This window comes from Aquarana catesbeiana, linkage group LG01 (genome assembly GCF_042186555.1).
Source record: "Aquarana catesbeiana isolate 2022-GZ linkage group LG01, ASM4218655v1, whole genome shotgun sequence".
Classification (NCBI taxonomy): domain Eukaryota; kingdom Metazoa; phylum Chordata; class Amphibia; order Anura; family Ranidae; genus Aquarana; species Aquarana catesbeiana.
In genome coordinates, this window is record NC_133324.1 from 317,080,249 (window position 1) to 317,098,433 (window position 18,185).

Below are 18,185 nucleotides of genomic sequence, written 5' to 3' on the forward strand. Positions count from 1 at the left end.
GCTTACTTTGCAGTCCCTAATCAACACCTTGCTAGGTGTTGCTTATGTAAATCACCCAATTCAACCTCCTGTGTCATTTCAGATCTCAACCCGATGCTGTCAGTACTCCAGAGACCCCCCCTTTGAGCCGAATAAAGATATTCCTCTGGAAGAATATGTAAGGTTGCCTTCCTTGTGACCATTACATCTGTTAGGCATGTTTCGGAGCTAGCAGTCCTTATAAGGAGCCTTTTCTTGTATTAATCAGGGACAAGGTGGTCTTAAGACCAAGACCTTCTTTTCTATCCAAGGTGATCTCTTTCTTTCACCTCAGTGAAGATATTTTCTTTCTCTTCGTGTGTCCTGCCCCAAACATGCCAAGAAAATTTCCTTTCACTACCTGGATTTTGTCAGGGCTGTCAGTCTACTTGGCTGCCATGGCTTTCATTCGCCAGACTGAGTTTCTTTCTAGTCCACCCTTTCAGGCCCTCAAAAGGGGCATCCTGCCTCCTTGTTCCACCATTGCCAGGTGGATCACACAAATTATTTTTAGGGCTTACATTCATAAGGACAGGACCCCCTTTCCTTATCAGGGCTCCTTCCACCAGATCTGTTGGTGTATCTTAGGCTTTTCAGCATCAAGCATCTGCTTTCCAGATTTGCAAGGCCTGGTCTTCTGTTCACACGTTCTCCAGATTCTATCAGGTGAATGTTCAGACTTCAGCTAATAGGAGCTTCAAGCTCTCATCTTGAGTGTTTTTTCTGGTACTTACCTTTATTTTCTTGTGAGTCTGTTGGCATCAGTTCATTGCATGAGAACCCCCCATGAATGCAATACCTGTGTCCTGTACTGTTTGATTAGGTCAAAGGGAATTTTGATTTACCTGTAAATTTCTTAGGACAGAGGACCCTCCCCTCTGTCTTCTGTGGTCACTCCTTATTGCTTGCTAAAAAAATGTAAATCTCATGGAGTAGGCAGGGTTATAGGAGCAGGTCCCTAGGGTGGCCCCAGAAAAGTTTTGTCCAGTTACCTAAAAGTAGCCTGCGTATAACCCACAGTTTGTGAATACAATTCCTGTTTCCTATGCTGTACTCTAGGATAAGGAATCTATGGGCATGTAAAAATCACTTTTCTTTCTCGAACATCACGGGACACAGAGCCACAGTAATTACTGATGGGTTATATAGGGTATCACTGGTGATTGGACACTGGCACACCCTATCAGGAAGTTCAACCCCCTATATAATCCCTCCCCTTGCAGGGATACCTCAGTTTTTACGCCAGTGTCTTAGGTGATGGACGTATAAAGATGTCCTGTGCTGAGCTCCAAAGGGAATATCCTATATCCTATACTGGGGCAAGCCAGGCAGACCGGATCCATTCAAAGTGTCCTTTCTAGGCCGAATTGGATGGTACCCGGGCCTCGTGTCCGAAGAAACGAGGTTTTACCTGTAATGCTTCTCTTTTTAGAGAGCTGGACCCCGCATATTAGAAAATGGTTTTCTAGCCTAATTTCTAGCCGGGTGCTTTACGGGCCCAGAACTGCAGGATCCCCCTATTCGTAGGGGGCCCCAGTCTCTGACGGTTTTTTCAAACGGAGCCCACCGTGAAGGTCAAGATTGGGTCTGTGTAAACTGAACCCTGCGGCTGGATAAGGTAAGAGCAGATTCCACAGAATTTTCTAATTCTAGTAGGTTTCTCCTTTAAGGTAAATGCATGCTATGCCTATTGTGACCACCGGGGGCTGCCAAGAGCACAAACCTTCACATGCTGGATTGTCTGTCTCAGTGTTCATCGCTGCACATGTCTCACAGCGTCTCAGGCCGGCTGCAAAGGTAGGATTGAAGGGGGGATTTCTCATGTTTGAGTGTTCCCCCCCAGGCTAGAGAGAGGCCACAGGGGTCTAGAAAGTCTTTATACCGCTCGGGCACCGCTGCCTCGACCACCATTTCCGACCATTGCTGTTTAGGCAGGTCTTCACTACCAGCTTCTCTCCCTCCTCCCCCTCCCCCAGCCTTCCTCCATAGTATTTCAGGAGAGTCGGCCAGCGTGGGAAGCGCTCGTTTTTTTCAAAATTCGAGGGGGGGAGGCGTTACGTCAGCACAGGTGCTTAGACTCCTACTCAGGCCAGCTGCAGGCTATTAAGGCACTCTGTACAGGTGCACACAGCCTTTGGAGAGACACAGAGCTGACGGTCGCATGTAAGGTGGGACACAGGCATTCTCCTAGGCAGCATTTACTGATGTAACACCAGACTGAGCATTGGGTAGCAAGGCTTTTAGCCAGACTACATCGCTCAGCAGTCAGTGTTCATTTGTATACCTCACACCTTGTTGCTTTGCACTATGGTTAAAAGAGGTTCAAGCACCCCAAGAACCAGAGACACTAGGGGATCTCGTTCAGGTTCTGAGGGCCCCCTGTCAGCAGCATCCTCCCCCCCTGATGGGCTAGGGACGGCTAGCCAAGGAGAGCCGTTGGGGTCAGGGGCTACACCTGCTTCTGGCACTTCAGCCCCTGTATATATTACACAAGAGGTTTTTTCTTCAACCATTAATGGTCTAGAGGAAAGATTAATGGCCGTGATTACGTCTTCACTCAGTAGAAGAAAACGCACTAGGCCTTCCTCTGTTCCCCAAGACCCTCAGGAAGAGGAGCTCTGGGATAAAGGAGATGAATCCCTTTCAGAGGATCGGGATGGGACAGATGATTCCTCTTCGGAGGAATCAGGTGGAGAGGGGCCCTCTGCGACTTCCCAAGAGGAGAAAGTCTTAGTGCAGATCCTTACTGGATTGGTCCGCTCCACATTTAAGTTGCCCCTACCTGAAACTGCTAAAGAATCCTCTTCTGCTTTGGGGTCATTGAAACCTTTCCAAGCAGCACAGGCTTTTCCTGTTCATAATTTACTTGAAAAGCTCATTTATTCTGAGTGGGATCACCCAGACAAAGTTTTTTTCCGCCGAGAAAGTTTTCAACATTTTATCCGATGGAAGAAAAGTTTATTAAGATGTGGGGAATACCGGCCATTGATGCCGCCATTTCCTCCGTAAATAATAGTCTGACTTGTCCTGTAGACAATGCTCAGATGCTCAGGGATCCTGTAGATAAAAAGATGGAATCCCTATTGAAGGATGTTTTTTCCTTAGCAGGTTCAGTGGCTCAGCCTGCAGTAGCAGCGATTGGAGTCTGTCAATACTTAAGAGACCATGCTAAGCAGGTCATCAAAGTATTACCTGAACAGCAGGCCCAGGGGTTTGCTAACCTTCCAGCGGCCTTATGCTTTGTGGTTGACGCCATTAGAGATTCTATCGTGCAAACCTCCCGTCTTTCACTGGGGTTGGTGCATATACGTAGAATCCTATGGTTGAAAAATTGGTCAGCCGAAGCACCATGTAAGAAGCTACTGGCTGGGTTTCCATTTCGTGGTGCAAGGTTGTTTGGAGAAGACTTGGATAACTATATCAAGAGAATCTCTTGTGGGAAAAGCACTCTCTTACCTGTCAAAAAGAAGAGTAAGCGTCCCTCTTTCAAACGGACTCTTTCCCCAGCGCTGGGGGCTTCAGCCTCCAGGCAGTCTCGACGGCCGCCTCCATCTGGATCCAGAGACAAGAGTCAACCCCAGGGACAAAAGAAGTCCTGGGGGAAGAAGCCTACTAGGCAAAACACTAAGACCTCTGCATGAGGGGACGTCCCCGCTCACTCGAGTGGGGGGAAGACTGCGACAGTTCTCAGGGCTCTGGCAGGAGGATTTCCAGGACAGATGGGTAATCTCCACGGTAACCTTAGGGTACAAGCTGGAGTTTCAGGAATTTCCCTCTCCTCGGTTCCTCAGATCAAGTGTCCCCAGAGACCCAGAGAAGAAGCAGTCGCTCCTTCTAGCGTTAAAGCGACTTGTCGCAGGAGGTCATTATGATAGTTCCCACAAAGGACCAGGGATTGGGCTTCTATTCCAACCTTTTTACGGTCCAAAAGCCAAATGGGGATGTCAGACCCATTCTGGATTTAAGGGATCTGAACCGATTCCTAAGGATTCAATCCTTCCACATGGAATCAATTCGGACAGTAGTTCCCACCCTGCAGGGAGGAGAATTTCTGGCATCGATAGACATCAGAGATGCATATCTGCATGTGCCCATTTTTCCTGCTCATCAGAAGTTTCTGCGCTTCGAGGTAGGAGGGCGCCATTTCCAGTTTGTGGCTCTGCCTTTCGGGATAGCCACTGTACCTCGAGTGTTCACAAAGATCTTGGCTCCTCCTCTGGCCAGATCAAGGACTCAGGGTATAGCTGTCATAGCATACCTAGACGACCTGCTCTTGATAGACCGGTCGGTAGCCTCTTTGAATGGAAACTTGAGGACCACAGTCAGGTATCTAGAACACCTGGGTTGGATCCTCAACCTAGAATAGTCTTTCCTAAAACCAGTAAGAAGACTGGAGTATTTAGGTCTGATTATAGATACAAGCCAGGAGAAAATATTTCTACCCCAGGCAAAGATCGCTGCTTTAAGGGAGCTGATTCTGGCAGTCAGGACCAAGAAGGGTCCCTCTGTCCGCCTTTGTATGAGGCTACTAGGGAAGATGGTGTCTTATTTCGAAGCAGTTCCCTATGCTCAGTTTCATTCAAGAATGCTGCAACACAGTATTCTGTCGACCTGGAACAAGAAGGTTCAGGCATTAGACTTTCCGATGCACCTGTCGCATGCGGTGCGTCAGGCCTCAATTGGTGGCTCATACCCGAAAACCTGCAGAAGGGGAAATCCTTTCTACTGGTTACCTGGACGGTGGTAACAACAGATGCCAGTCTGTCAGGTTGGGGAGCAGTTCTGGAACAGTTTGCGGTTCAGGGGATATGGTCCAAGACCAAGAGGACCTTACCCATCAACATTCTGGAGATCCGGGCGATATATCTAGCCCTAAAAGCCTGGACTATCAGGCTACAGGGTTGTCCGGTCAGGATCCAGTCCGACAATGCCACAGCAGTGGCTTATGTCAATCATCAGGGAGGCACCCGGAGCCGAGCTGCTCTAAAGGAGGTGAACCAGATCTTAGTCTGGGCAGAGATGCATGTGCCATGCATATCGGCAGTTTTCATCCCGGGAATAGAGAACTGGCAGGCAGACTATCTAAGTCGCCAGCAGTTACTTCCAGGAGAATGGTCTCTGCATCCCGACGTCTTTTGGGCCATATGCCAAAGATGGGGGGTTCCAGATGTAGATCTCTTTGCATCCCGATTCAACTAAAAGATAGACAGATTTGTGGCAAGGACAAAAGATCCTCTTGCAAGCGGGGCGGATGCGTTGGTGATTCCGTGGCATCAGTTCTCACTGATTTACGCATTCCCACCTATTCTGCTACTACCACGACTCCTTCGCAGGATCAGGCAGGAAAGGAAGTCAGTACTTCTGGTGGCCCCCACTTGGCCCAGAAGGACTTGGTATGCAGAAATAGTAAGGATGACGGTGGGTTCCCCGTGGACACTACCGGTACGCCCAGACCTGTTATCTCAAGGTCCAGTGTTCCATCCTGCCTTACAAACGCTAAATTTGACGGTTTGGTTATTGAGACCCACGTTCTGAAGAGTCGTGGGCTCTCAGGTCCTGTCATATCTACCTTGATTAATGCAAGGAAGCCAGCTTCCAGAATGATTTATCATAGTCTGGAAAGCTTATGTATCCTGGTGTGAATCCAGAGGTTGGCATCCCAGGAAATATGTCATAGGTAGAATTCTTGATTTTCTACAATTAGGATTAGAGATGAAGCTGGCCTTGAGTACCATCAAGGGCCAGGTCTCTGCTTTATCAGTATTATTTCAGCGGCCACTTGCTTCGCATTACAGAAACAGCCTTTTGAACCAATAAGTCAGATTCCTTTGGTCTTGTTGACAAGGAAGTAAATTTTTCTGGTGGCCATTTCTTCTGCTAGAAGAGTTTCAGAATTAGCAGCCCTTTCCTGTAAGGAGCCTTATTTGATTATACACAAGGATAGAGTGGTACTACGCCCTCATCCTAGTTTTTTTACCGAAGGTGGTTTCTGATTTTCATTTAAACCAAGACATTGTTCTGCCTTCCTTTTTTCCAGATCCCTGTTCTCCGGAAGAGATCTCTACATTCGTTGGCTGTAGTAAGAGCAGTTAAGGCCTATCTCGGGGCAACTGCTCAGATCCGCAAGACGGATGTTTTTTTTGTGCTGCCAGAGGGTCCCAATAGAGGACAGGCAGCGTCAAAAGCTACCATTTCTAAATGGATTCGACAATTGATCATTCAAGCTTACGGTTTGAAACAGAAGATTCCTCCGTTTCAGATCAGGGCACATTCCACAAGGGCTATTGGTGCTTCTTGGGCAGTGCATCACCGGGCCTCTATGGCTCAAATTTGCAAGGCCGCAACCTGGTCTTCAGTTCATACATTCACCAGATTCTATCAGGTGGATGTGAGAAGGCATGAGGATATCGCCTTTGGGCGTAGTGTGCTGCAGGCAGCGGTACAGGGTCCTCAGGTCTGATTGCACCCTACTTGGTCGTGGTTCCCCCCCCCTCAGACAGCATTGCTCTGGGACATCCCATCAGTAATTACTGTGGCTCTGTGTCCCGTGATGTTCGAGAAAGAAAATAGGATTTTTTAAAACAGCTTACCTGTAAAATCCTTTTCTTTCGAAGGACATCACGGGACACAGAGGTCCTGCCCCTCTTCTAATACACTATATTGCTTGACTACAAAACTGAGGTATCCCTGCAAGGGGAGGGATTAGATAGGGGGTTGAACTTCCTGATAGGGTGTGCCAGTATCCAATCACCAGTGATACCCTATATAACCCATCAGTAATTACTGTGGCTCTGTGTCCCTTGATGTCCTTCGAAAGAAAAGGATTTTACAGGTAAGCTGTTTTTAAAAATCCTATTTTTTGTTATATTTGTGAAAAACCTGCTGATCTTTCCAGAAATTCAGTGCTGCCCTGTGCTTGGGGTACTCTGCAATGCCAACAATGTTACCAGCCCTGCCTGGTTCAGCTGTGTGAAATACAGAACACATCCCCCCCCCCCCCAACGTTTTGGGAATGGATTTGTGTAGTTCGGACACACTTTCTGTTTTAGTGTTCTGCGCATCCATAGATCCAGTTACGAGTGAGAGTTGTCACCCTAGGACAGGAAATGTTTCATTGGCAAGACCACCAGGTGACATTAAAGGTAAAAAATCCTGAAAAAAAAACGAATGCAGCCACCACGAGTGGCTCCAAGGACTGGTAAACTCCAATATTACATTTTGCAGGGTTTAAACACACTGTAATTCCCCTTTACTACATTTCTTACACCTTTTTTTTTTTGCAGACTACAAGCACTGGAGATAGATTATACCCATCTCCTACTTCATATATCCATGAAAACTACCTTCAGTTGTTCGAGTTTGTAGGGAAGATGCTGGGAAAGGCAGTGTATGAGGTAAGTTACCATCTGAGATGCCTGTATGAAAAAAAGCATAATAACATCTGTTCAAATGACAATCAAGTATGTTCTTATTTTAGGGTATTGTAGTAGATGTCCCCTTTGCTTCATTCTTCTTGAGTCAGCTGCTAGGGCATCATCACAGCATATTTTATAGCTCAGTGGATGAGCTACCTTCACTGGATTCTGAGTTCTATAAGAACCTAACATCCATCAAGGTGAGTACTACATAATACTACAATGCTTTGGGAAGTAGCTGAAACTGGTTGTCATTATGTTTATTTAAATGTATTCATACACAGTGGCGTAGCTAGCACATCCGACGCCCGGGGTGGTCATTCTTTGACCCAAATTTGTATGGGCCAATATAGCGGCGTCACGCCAAAACTGTGGGTTTGGTCAGATTTCATCAACAGTGGGAGGGGCTTAAATGGCCATATGCTTTAATGACTGTGCCACAAGTAAATATGTAACAGACAAACCTCAGTACCATAAAGTGATATTAAAGTTTTTTTGTTTTTTTTTTAAATAACAAACATGTTATACTTACCTGCTCTGTGTAATGGTTTTTCACAGAGCAGCCTGGATTCTCCTCTTCTTGGGTCCCTCACTGGCCCCCTTGGCCCCTGCCTCCTTCCGGGTGTCCCCACAGCAAGCAGCTTGCTATGGGGGCATCCAAGCAGGCGCACTCCTGTTCACTCCGTCTCCTGATTGGCTCACCAGCTGTGATTGACAGCAATGGGAGCCAATGTCTCCCGTTGCTGCCAAAAGGCAAGGCTCTCCTGGACATTGCTGGATCAAGAGGGGGCTCAGGTAAGTATTAGGTGGGGCTGGGGGGACTGCTGCACACAGGTTTTTTACCTTCATACGTAGAATACATGAGGGTAAAAAAACCTTGTGCCTTTACAACCACTTTAACAAAGCATGTGCTGTACTTACAATGCAGTAGTCAGGAGTAAGAAATGTAAAACACAGTGAGGGGAATTTATCAAAACTGGTGAAGTCAGAACCTGGAACAGCTACTTCAGCTTTAGCTTGTTCAGCTTTGAAAATGAAAGCTATGAGCTGATTGGTTGCACAGATGCTCCAGATTCTGTCTGCTCTAGTTTTGATAAATTCCACCAAGGGCTCATTCAGACAGGCGCAGAGACAGGTCCTGTGTGCTGAACCACTTTTTGCTGCATGTGCATCCACCAGAGAGCTTCACCTATAGAAGTGGGGGCACAAATCCAAATGCAGATACTGTGTGTTCAGATACATGCATCCCTTCCTGTCTGCGTGTCAAATTTTGACGTTCGACTATGTCCATGCAGCTGCTGCGTCCAAATTGACTTTGACTGGACTCCCTGCACAGGGATGCACAAAACACCAAGTATCCCCACGCGGTACATGTCCATCAGATCATAGTAAAAAAAAAAAAAAAAAAAAAAACGCATGGACATGTACGCATGGACGTACATGTCCATCACCCTGGGCATGGATGCATATGCTCCATGTGAATGATGCCTAATTGTCATGTGGGTCAGATAGCAGGAAAGAGAAGATGTCGGGTATGGGCTTTTTTTTTGTAATCATACATATCTAGGTGGATGCTGCATCTGTCCCCTCGCCAGCTCTAAGGCTGAGAATCGAGTAATCAAACACCACCGATTACTCAGTTCTCAGTACAACCTGAGCAGAGAGCTGGTGATTGTCAGTCTCTGTCTCTGCTCTGTGCCTTTCACAAAATCTTTACCCAGGAAGAACAATTGAAATAATTGTTAGGTGTCAGGTAACCCCTGCTAAACATAATTAAATCTACAGCTCATATTTTTAAAAACTCAATAAAATAGAATGTATAAAAAAAATCTACAGCTCTTGGTATGCTATGCAGAATAAAGAATGTGTGTCGTTTATAGAGTATTTGATACCCAGAGCAGATCATTTTACAACATTCCCCTACTGCAGTGTTTTTCAACTGGGGTGCCATGGCAACAGCTTGGTCTGATCGTGATCCTGTGTTAACTCCTGTGTACAGAGAGGAGGAGAGAGAGCACAGCCTGCACCTCCTCCCAACTCTCTCCTCCTCCCTGCTGCTATCTTTCATAATCCAGCAAAACAGAAAGCTGTGCCGGCTGCCCACCCGCTTTCTACCAAGCGGTAAGGTCATTGGTTGCTAATGACATGTCAGGTGGCCTGACTGGTTCTGTTTTGCCAGAAATGGTACAGTTAGCAGCAGGGAGGAGAGAGCCAGGAGGAGGTGTGGGCTGTGCTCTCCCCCTCCTGTCTGTACACAAGAGTTAACACCAGATTGCTCTCACATCAGAACGTACAGGATATGGCTCCAGCAGAAATCGTAGGAGGGGGAAGGTAATCAAACCCTATACAGTTGTATTTGAGGACAATCCTGTGCTGTAGAGAAGCTGGGGGGGGGGGGGGAGTAGAACACAGCCCACACCCCCAACTCTTTTCTCCTGTCTGCTGCTGTCACTACTCCTGTAGTTATGAGACAGAATTTGTGCTTGAAAGGGAGATTAGCGAGGGGGGTTTGTGCTAGGAGGTGGGATTTGGAGGGGTTGTGCTGGAGGGGTGGGGGGTTGGGAGCAAAAGGGGATATGGAAGTTTAAGATTTAAAAACTACCAATCTTTAAACACTGCCTCACAGACTACATTTTAGGGCTTGTTCACACCAGGTGCAGTGTGGTAACACATGCAAAATCGCGTTTTCCCACACTGCGCAAATATGTGCTGTTTTTTGCAGACGTGTGGGTGCCATTAATTCTTGATTTTAAAAATTGTGCCAGCAACCTTTTGGATGTCTCACAGGCATAGAATAACCCAAAGGTATGCTTGCCTGGATGTACCTCCTGGTGTGAACGAGCCCTCAGACTGGTGTGCCCCGGGATTGTTCAATCGTTAACTGAAAAAAGGTTGAAAAACACTGCCCCACTATATAAGACAATGAAAATCTTAATATAAAATTATTATTAACAATGGCGATAAAAGAAACACAAACTGCGAGAATTGTGCTGTCCTCTTATGCTGATGGTCAGTGGAGAATTGCCCCCCTGTACGTTTGTGGCCAATAGGGAAGAAGTAACCTCTTACATTAGTAGTCATTGTAGGTGGGAGAGAAATCTTCCACTGCTTAAGAAACTCCTAGCAGCCTCTGAAAGAACCCTTGGGTTCTACAGAATTCAAGTTGAAAAAGCCTGGCTTTTATCTATAACCACATTGTTTTCTCTTAAAAAAAATTCTCATTTATCCATGCTGTAAATATAGGAATCATAATGAAATAAACCTAAGCCGCTCTTACTTGTGTGCTGTGCTTCCCTCTGAACAAATACTATTGGTATATTATGTTTTTCAGCGTTACGATGGTGATATTAGTGATCTGGGCCTCACACTTTCATATGATGAAGATGTAATGGGACAGGTGGGTATTTTTATGTACTTTGATATGTGTGTGACATGTGACTAACGTTCCAAAATGAATAGTACAATATAAAAGGATTGTATAGTGGTCTTGCACTTCATTTATGACAGGCAATACAGAAAAAAAAAATTTTAAATCTTTTTTTTTGGATTAGGGAAATCTGAAATATTGCATATTAATATTCTGTATTATTATACTGAGTCAGCAGGTGAAGCTCTTGGCTCAGTTTTAAAATGTTTTTGTGTCTCCTTGACTAATTCTGTAAAATGACTGTTTACCAAATTCAATAACTCAAGGAGAAATGTACTAATATAAGTGAAAAAGAAATGACTCACCCCCTTCCCTCCCCACAATTGAAGTTGAAAATTAAAATAGGTTTTAAACTGCAGTTAACTCTGATGCATAAAAAAGGGTTTGTTTTTAACTTTAACATGCATGTTTTTCTCAGCTGGTGTGTCATGAACTGGTCCCGGGAGGGAAATCGATTACTGTTATTAATGAGAACAAGTAAGTAAGCACATTTTATAGTAGCACCGACTGCTGTTCATGTTGATTTTGCATAATGTTTCTCTAAATGTATGTTAACCACTTCAATACAGGGCAGTTATACACCTTCCTGCCCAGACCACTTTGAATGACAATTACGCGGTCATGCTACACTGTACCCAAACTCAATTTTTAGCATTTTGTTCCCACAAATAGAGCTTTCTTTTGGTGGTATTTGATCACCTCTGGGATTTTTATTACCTGATAATCAAATAAAAAAAGACTGAAAATTTTGAAAAAAAAAAATGCTTTTTTTTGTTTCAGTTACAAAACTTTGTAAATAAGTATGTTTTCTACTTCACTGATGGGCACTGATGGGGCTGCACTGACAGGCACTGATAAGGTGGCACTGATGGGCACCAATGAGGTGGCATTGATGGGCATTGATGGGCACTGATAGGTGGCACTGATATGCAGCACGGATAGGTGGCACGGATGGGCATGGATGGGCACTGATAGGTGGCACTGATGTACTGTTATGTATGGTACTGATGGATGCCAATCAGTGCCAAACAATAATACCTGCCAATCAGTGATGTCCATTGTGGGCACTAAATGGCATCCCTGGTGGTCTATGGTGGCATACCTTGTGGTGACCTCCCTGGTGGTCCTAGTGGAGTCCCTGGTGGTCCAGTGTCGGAATCCTCGGGGGGGCTGTGCTGATAATCGATCAGCACAGACCCCCCCCTGTCAGAGGAGCAGCCGATCGGCTCTCCTCTACTCGCGTCTGATAGACGCGCGTGAGGAAAAGCTGATCTCTGGCTCTTCCTGTTTACATCGTGATCAGCTGCGATTGGACATGGCTGATCACCTGGTAAAGAGTCTCCGTCAGAGACTCTTTACTGAGATCATAGTTGCGGTGTGTCAGACTGACACACCGCAACAACGATCGCCAAGCGGCTTAATATCCTGAAGACGTCATATGACGCCCAGTCAGCATATTGAAACCACTTTTCCGCCATCATTTTGCTATATGGCGGGCGGCAAGTGGTTAAACATCCTAATGATGAAAGATAATTATAGGCAACCAGTCTGACTACTTGCCACGATGACTGGGTTGCTGGATCTGTTTTTTTAGACATTTAGTATTGGAGCTAAATTGAGTAAGATAAAGAGTTATCAGGAAGAGCTATAGGACCTTTCAGTTGACTTTCAGACCAGAAGTGGAGAGTCGGAATGCAGCTACATTAAGTGACAAATATAGACGTCTAAAAATCCTTCACTGTTAAAGCCATACATTTACCGTCTTAAAGACAATATTTTTTCCATTATGGATAGAGCAAGGGAGGATTATAACCACTGTCTGTTTTATTTTGCCATCTGTGTCCCATAGGGGAGATGCACTTTCACTTCCTGTCCCAAAACAGGAAGTGAGGGAATCCTGTCGTGTCACCAGAACTAGTATCTCTGTTGGAAGATTTCCCCTCTCTTACTATTCCGTTGTCAAACCAAAATTTGGGAGAATTAGAAAGTGTAAATCTCCCTAACAGGGGCTCAGAAAGCAATACAAACTGACAGGTGTTCTAAGCCCTCTCCACCCTATCCAAAACCAAAAAAAAATGTTGACCTTGGTTAGACTTTAAGAATGAAGATTGAGGCTGCATTCACACCTCGGCATTTTAATTTGCCAACAGAATTGCTGCGATTCTGCCCACAATTTCAAAACGCTCTGCTAAAATGACAAATCGCACAATGCGAATTTCAGATGCCATTCATTTTAATGGCACCTAAATAGTGCTGTTCTGCCGCGGTTGTCGTGCGAAAAATTGCGGCAAACCATATAGCTTGAAAGGAGCTCCTGAACCTTTTTTAGGCGACAAGCTTCCTGTGATGTGGTTTTCCGCAATTGCACGATTTCTCGCACGACAATCGCAGCAGAACTGCATTGCATTTTTAGGTGACATTAAAATGAATGCCATATGAAATTCATGTGTAATGGTGTGATTTATTATTTTAGCAGCGCGTTTTAAAATTGCAGGCAGAATTGCGTCGATTCTGCACGCGATTCAAAACGCCCAGGTGTGAATGCAGCCTGAGATTACTGCAAGTACCCACATTTGAACTTGATGGCCAGGTGTCATTTTTTTCTGCCTTTCTAACTACCTAACAGTGACTATTTAAATTCAGAAGCGCTAAAGAAAGGGACATAAACACCAGAGACTGTACATTAGCAGAGTATTTGATGTTTGATCCTGACTGTCTGTTTTTCAGGATAAGTTACATCCACCTCATGGCTCACTTCCGAATGCACACTCAGATTAAAAACCAAACGGCTGCACTAATAAGCGGCTTTCGTTCCATCATCCGGCCAGAGTGGATACGCATGTTTTCTGCTCCAGAACTGCAGCGTCTTATATCAGGGGACAATGCTGAGATTGACCTGGATGATCTAAAGTAAGTTAAGTACATTATACATATATAGGCGTATATGTATAATCACGGGACTAGGTTGACACACTGCTCCTCTATAACCTCAGTCCTCAGGTACCCCCAAGAGGCCATATTTTGGAAATTTCTCTTAGATAAAATAGCTGTCCAAAATACCAAGCCATTGACTCTGCTTTAAAGCACTTGTGCAAGATGAAGGAAAACCTGCAATCATGGCCTGTTGGGGGTATTTGAGGACTGAGGTTGAGAACCACTTCTCTATAAAATACAGTACAGTGAGTGTTGTTACCCTAGTATTATCCATTTTAATACCTGATCTTTATGTACTCATATTGTTATCTGAACATGTTTTTTGTTGACAGGAAGCACACAGTATACTATGGAGGGTTCCATGGCAGTCACAGAGTCATTATTTGGCTATGGGATATTCTGGCCAATGACTTTACCTCTGAGGAAAAAGCCATGTTTCTAAAGGTATGAAAGTGTAACACAGACTTATCAATAATACCCATATTGCTTGTCTATGAATTTATGATGTTGTCTTGTTTTTTTTTTTGTTTTTTGTTTTTTTTAATTCAGTTTATCACAAGTTGTTCCCGCCCTCCTCTGCTTGGCTTTGCCTACCTCAAACCACCATTTTCCATTCGCTGTGTAGAAGTATCAGATGATCAGGTGAGACACTAATTCATACATGCCTTATATTGTAAGCTCCTTGAGAATAGGGACTGATGTGAATGTACAATGTATATGTAAAGCGCTGCGTTAATTGACGGCGCTTTATAAGTACCTTAAATAAATAAAATACTTTAGAGTCTCTATACTGCACCAAGCAAGGATAAAAACTGCACAGCTTCTGATATCCTGTATAATGGTCACGACAGCTTGGGCATTGCGCCATTGTATGCTATGTGTTGGAAGCTTCCACACATGTTCCAGTGTCTAGTTAGAGATATGATGGTTCCTACTCACATTGCAGGTACTAGCACCATATTAATATTTGGAGGTACCGTTACTTTTTCTTTGTTAGAATGGCAGCATTCAGATCAGACAAAGCTCTGGCACTCCTTGCTAGTGATCAAGCTTAGCCAATCCCTCCCGTTTTGCATACATTTTTATCGTTAAGTGAGGTAGCCCACCATAGTCATAGGCCAATAGGAATGTTTGGGGGTAGGAGGTAGCGGACAAGTTTGACACTCTCTTGAAATATAACCACTTTGCACATTTTAGAAAAGCTTGGCATTCAGGAGTGGGGTGGGCAATGAAAGCTGCTGTGCAGGTATGTGCTGGAACATCTAGGTTCTTTAACTTTGTACCTCCCTAGCATTTTAAATTGTTTGCAGTGCACTCAGAAAAATCTTTCTTAAAAATAAAAGGCACCTTTTTTCTTTTTTTTAGGATACTGGGGACACCTTAGGCAGTGTGCTGCGTGGCTTCTTTACTATTAGGAAACGAGAGCCGGGGGGTCGTCTGCCCACTTCATCTACCTGCTTCAACCTTCTAAAACTTCCAAACTACAGCAAGAAAGCGATCCTGAGAGAGAAGCTCCGATATGCTATCAGCATGAACACTGGCTTTGAATTGTCTTAGCACTTGTTTTATGGACTTCATTCTTAATATTGTTTTTAACAGTATGGATTCTCTACCTTATGGCAACACAGTGTATTCTATATTTGCTGTGGTGTAAAAGCAGAGGTGTCAGAATCACACTATTTTAAATATGCAGTTTACTTATATTGTATGATTTAAGCCCTCAGGTTGCAGACACTGGAGTTTATCTATGAATGTGTCTGAAAGCAGAACTATATGTGTTGACCCTAGCCTCCAGATTTCATACATAGGCTGTACCACAATGGAATAGGGCAGCTGTATGCCTATACGTTACTATTGCCAACACAGCTGTTTTTTGGGATGCTTGCTAAATAACTCCCACAGCATTTCATTTATAAAATGAGCACAAAACTTCCCTATTTAAAATCTGTAACTTTCCTCTACAGTGTTGAAAATTAGGATGTATTTTTTAAAGCCCAGGTTTTTTTTTTGTTTTTTGTTTTGAACTGTGTGAACCCTGGTTAGGTTTTTAAAGTTGTATGTGACACTGATGAAAAAAATCCCCCCTCACTTTCTGTCCTTGTCTACACAGAAAGTGATGCAACTAACCCCAAATGGAAGCACAGATTGTAGATCTAAACCTAGTCTACTCTACTAAAACCAAGTGTATAATTGCTCTCTGATCCCTGTTGGAGAGGTTCTCCCCACATCCTGTCCTGGCACTTCCACACAGGAAGTTAGGAGAAATAGAGGTGAGGTCACAAACAGCAATAAAATGATAGCAAAGATTGTAACCTTTTTTCAGCCTATTAATGACAAAAAAAAAAATACAATCATAAGCCATAAGAAGAGCTACTTACCTGCAAACCTAAATTTGTTATTGGATGCAGTGTTTGGCAAAAAGTTAATTAAAAATCACGTAAGATTTTAACTTGTTGTAAGGCTGGGCTGTAAGTAAGGACATAAAAGGATGCATACATTTATGACAATGCTAGTGTGCTAGTATCATCCTTTAGTGTAGTAAGTACTGTATATAGGAAATAAAGTAAAGCAGACATACCCAGAAATCACTGCAAGTGATTAGTTATCAGTGGATAGAAAATGGAGGTACTGGGAGATCTAAGGATGGTACAGGAACTCATGAAGCTCACGTCAAGGCAAGGAAATAACAAGTGGATGTAACATCATCTTACTGTATATACATTTACTGATAAGTATTATTTTAAACTACGGTATTTATTGACATTTCAGTAAATGGAATGGAGCTGGCTCCCTCCTTTCAGTAGTAGTGTGGGCTTTATTTTGTTACTGTAGAAATGTGTATTTCTCACTGTTATAAAAATGTTCACAATGTTCACAATATTCATCCATGTAATCGCCATTGTAGAGTCATGCCCATCTATTTTGTCTTATATTTTTTTGTCATTTTTTTTTTTTTTCTTCTAACATCATGAAAGGCAAGTCTCCCTCTGTCTTTTTTTTTTAAATATTATTTTGTCTTTCTTTAGAAAATTAGCTTAAATACAGTGTGTTTTTTCTTAAGCAACACATAGACTGCAAATGACACTGTTCAACCATTTTTAGTCATTTTGGGCAACAATCCCAGGACTATAGAGTGAGTCAGAAACTCACCAGCCACAATTTCTTAGGGGGTAACTTCAGTCGTACAGGTTAGGAAACCAAATTCTTGGCTATGTTAGATCACCTCGTCCACTCCTTTACCTATGAATACCTTCATCTATTGATATCAGTCTGTGATCCTGGAGCTAAAATTATGCTTTCTCTTGCACTGTCCCTCAAAGGTATTTATTTTACTGAGGTATAAAAAGCTCCAGATCGCCAACCAGAAATAAAAGAAAAAAGCATGTTGTTGGGGTTCCCCTTTGGTTATATAGGTTTAGAAGGTTAAAGCATGATTCTGCCCAAAACAGAATTTTATGTGAAGTCTGGTCAGAGTTCAAGCCCACTTTGGGTCTTTACTGACCTGCAATAGGACTTCCCTTTCAAAGTCATGATATGCTAAACTCAACTAAGCTGTAGAAAATTCACTAGATCGAATGGAACAGAGAAATACCCTATCACTCACCTCTTAGTATAATCTTAGTAGTAGTATATGAAGAATCTTTATAGGTAAATAAAGTCAGTAGCTCATTTGAAAAGCCAAGGTAGGAGAGATCGGTTTGCTAATATCCTGGACAGCAGTAAAGACTCAGAAAACAACTGAATCTTATTCTACTCCCCCCAGAACAGAAATCAGTCTTGGGTGAAGATACATTTTAAATTCCAGCCATTCTGAGATAAAGTGCACCTAGTAGTGTATTGTTGTAGTAGGTGTGCACAAAAAATAGTTGGCAATCTCAGGGCAGACGAGGAAAGATTAAGCTGGTCTACCTATTGTAGGCATTTTGCTAAGTGGATAATTATACTTAGCATTGTCTTTCTTTGTAAGCCGCCCCAGTGCCTGTAATGGAAAGCATTTGTGTCAGTATATGGCTTTTTTGCTTTCTCCATCCAAAGAAACCTAACAAGCGAGTACTTCAGGTTGCCATAGTGTTTTATTGTTTTTGCCAGGTATTTTCTATTCATATATAATGACCTGCTGTAGCACATCTGGGCTACCATTATATTCCTGCAAAACAGTGGTTATGCTTTCTAGTCTCCCTGAAAGAATGCCTCACCTCCTGATGTATTTTTCATCATATATCATAGGTAAAATTGGTTTATCATAGAACATAAATATATTCAAAAGGAAATATTTGCAAAACTAACCTGAAGCCAGTCTAATATCAAAAGGTGCTGTTATCTTAGTTTCAGATGTTTTCATTAAGGGAGCTTACCTCTAACTGCTGAAGGGCTTAAATTTTCCCATGCTA

At 43.5% G+C, this 18,185-nt stretch overlaps 1 protein-coding gene across 1 annotated transcript in view; it reads left to right on the forward strand.

Annotated features, from left to right (window-relative positions):
- UBE3B (ubiquitin protein ligase E3B) overlaps positions 1–16,597 on the forward strand; it is a 94,444-nt gene extending 77,847 nt beyond the window's left edge. Inside the window, exons 22-29 of the mRNA XM_073629793.1 lie at positions 7,302–7,412; positions 7,496–7,633; positions 10,765–10,830; positions 11,279–11,337; positions 13,588–13,770; positions 14,127–14,238; positions 14,344–14,436; positions 15,160–16,597. Of these exons, the coding sequence (XP_073485894.1) occupies positions 7,302–7,412; positions 7,496–7,633; positions 10,765–10,830; positions 11,279–11,337; positions 13,588–13,770; positions 14,127–14,238; positions 14,344–14,436; positions 15,160–15,351 (954 nt within the window). The 3' untranslated portion in view covers positions 15,352–16,597. The remainder of the gene's footprint in view (positions 1–7,301; positions 7,413–7,495; positions 7,634–10,764; positions 10,831–11,278; positions 11,338–13,587; positions 13,771–14,126; positions 14,239–14,343; positions 14,437–15,159) is intronic.
- Positions 16,598–18,185: the final 1,588 nt, after the last annotated feature.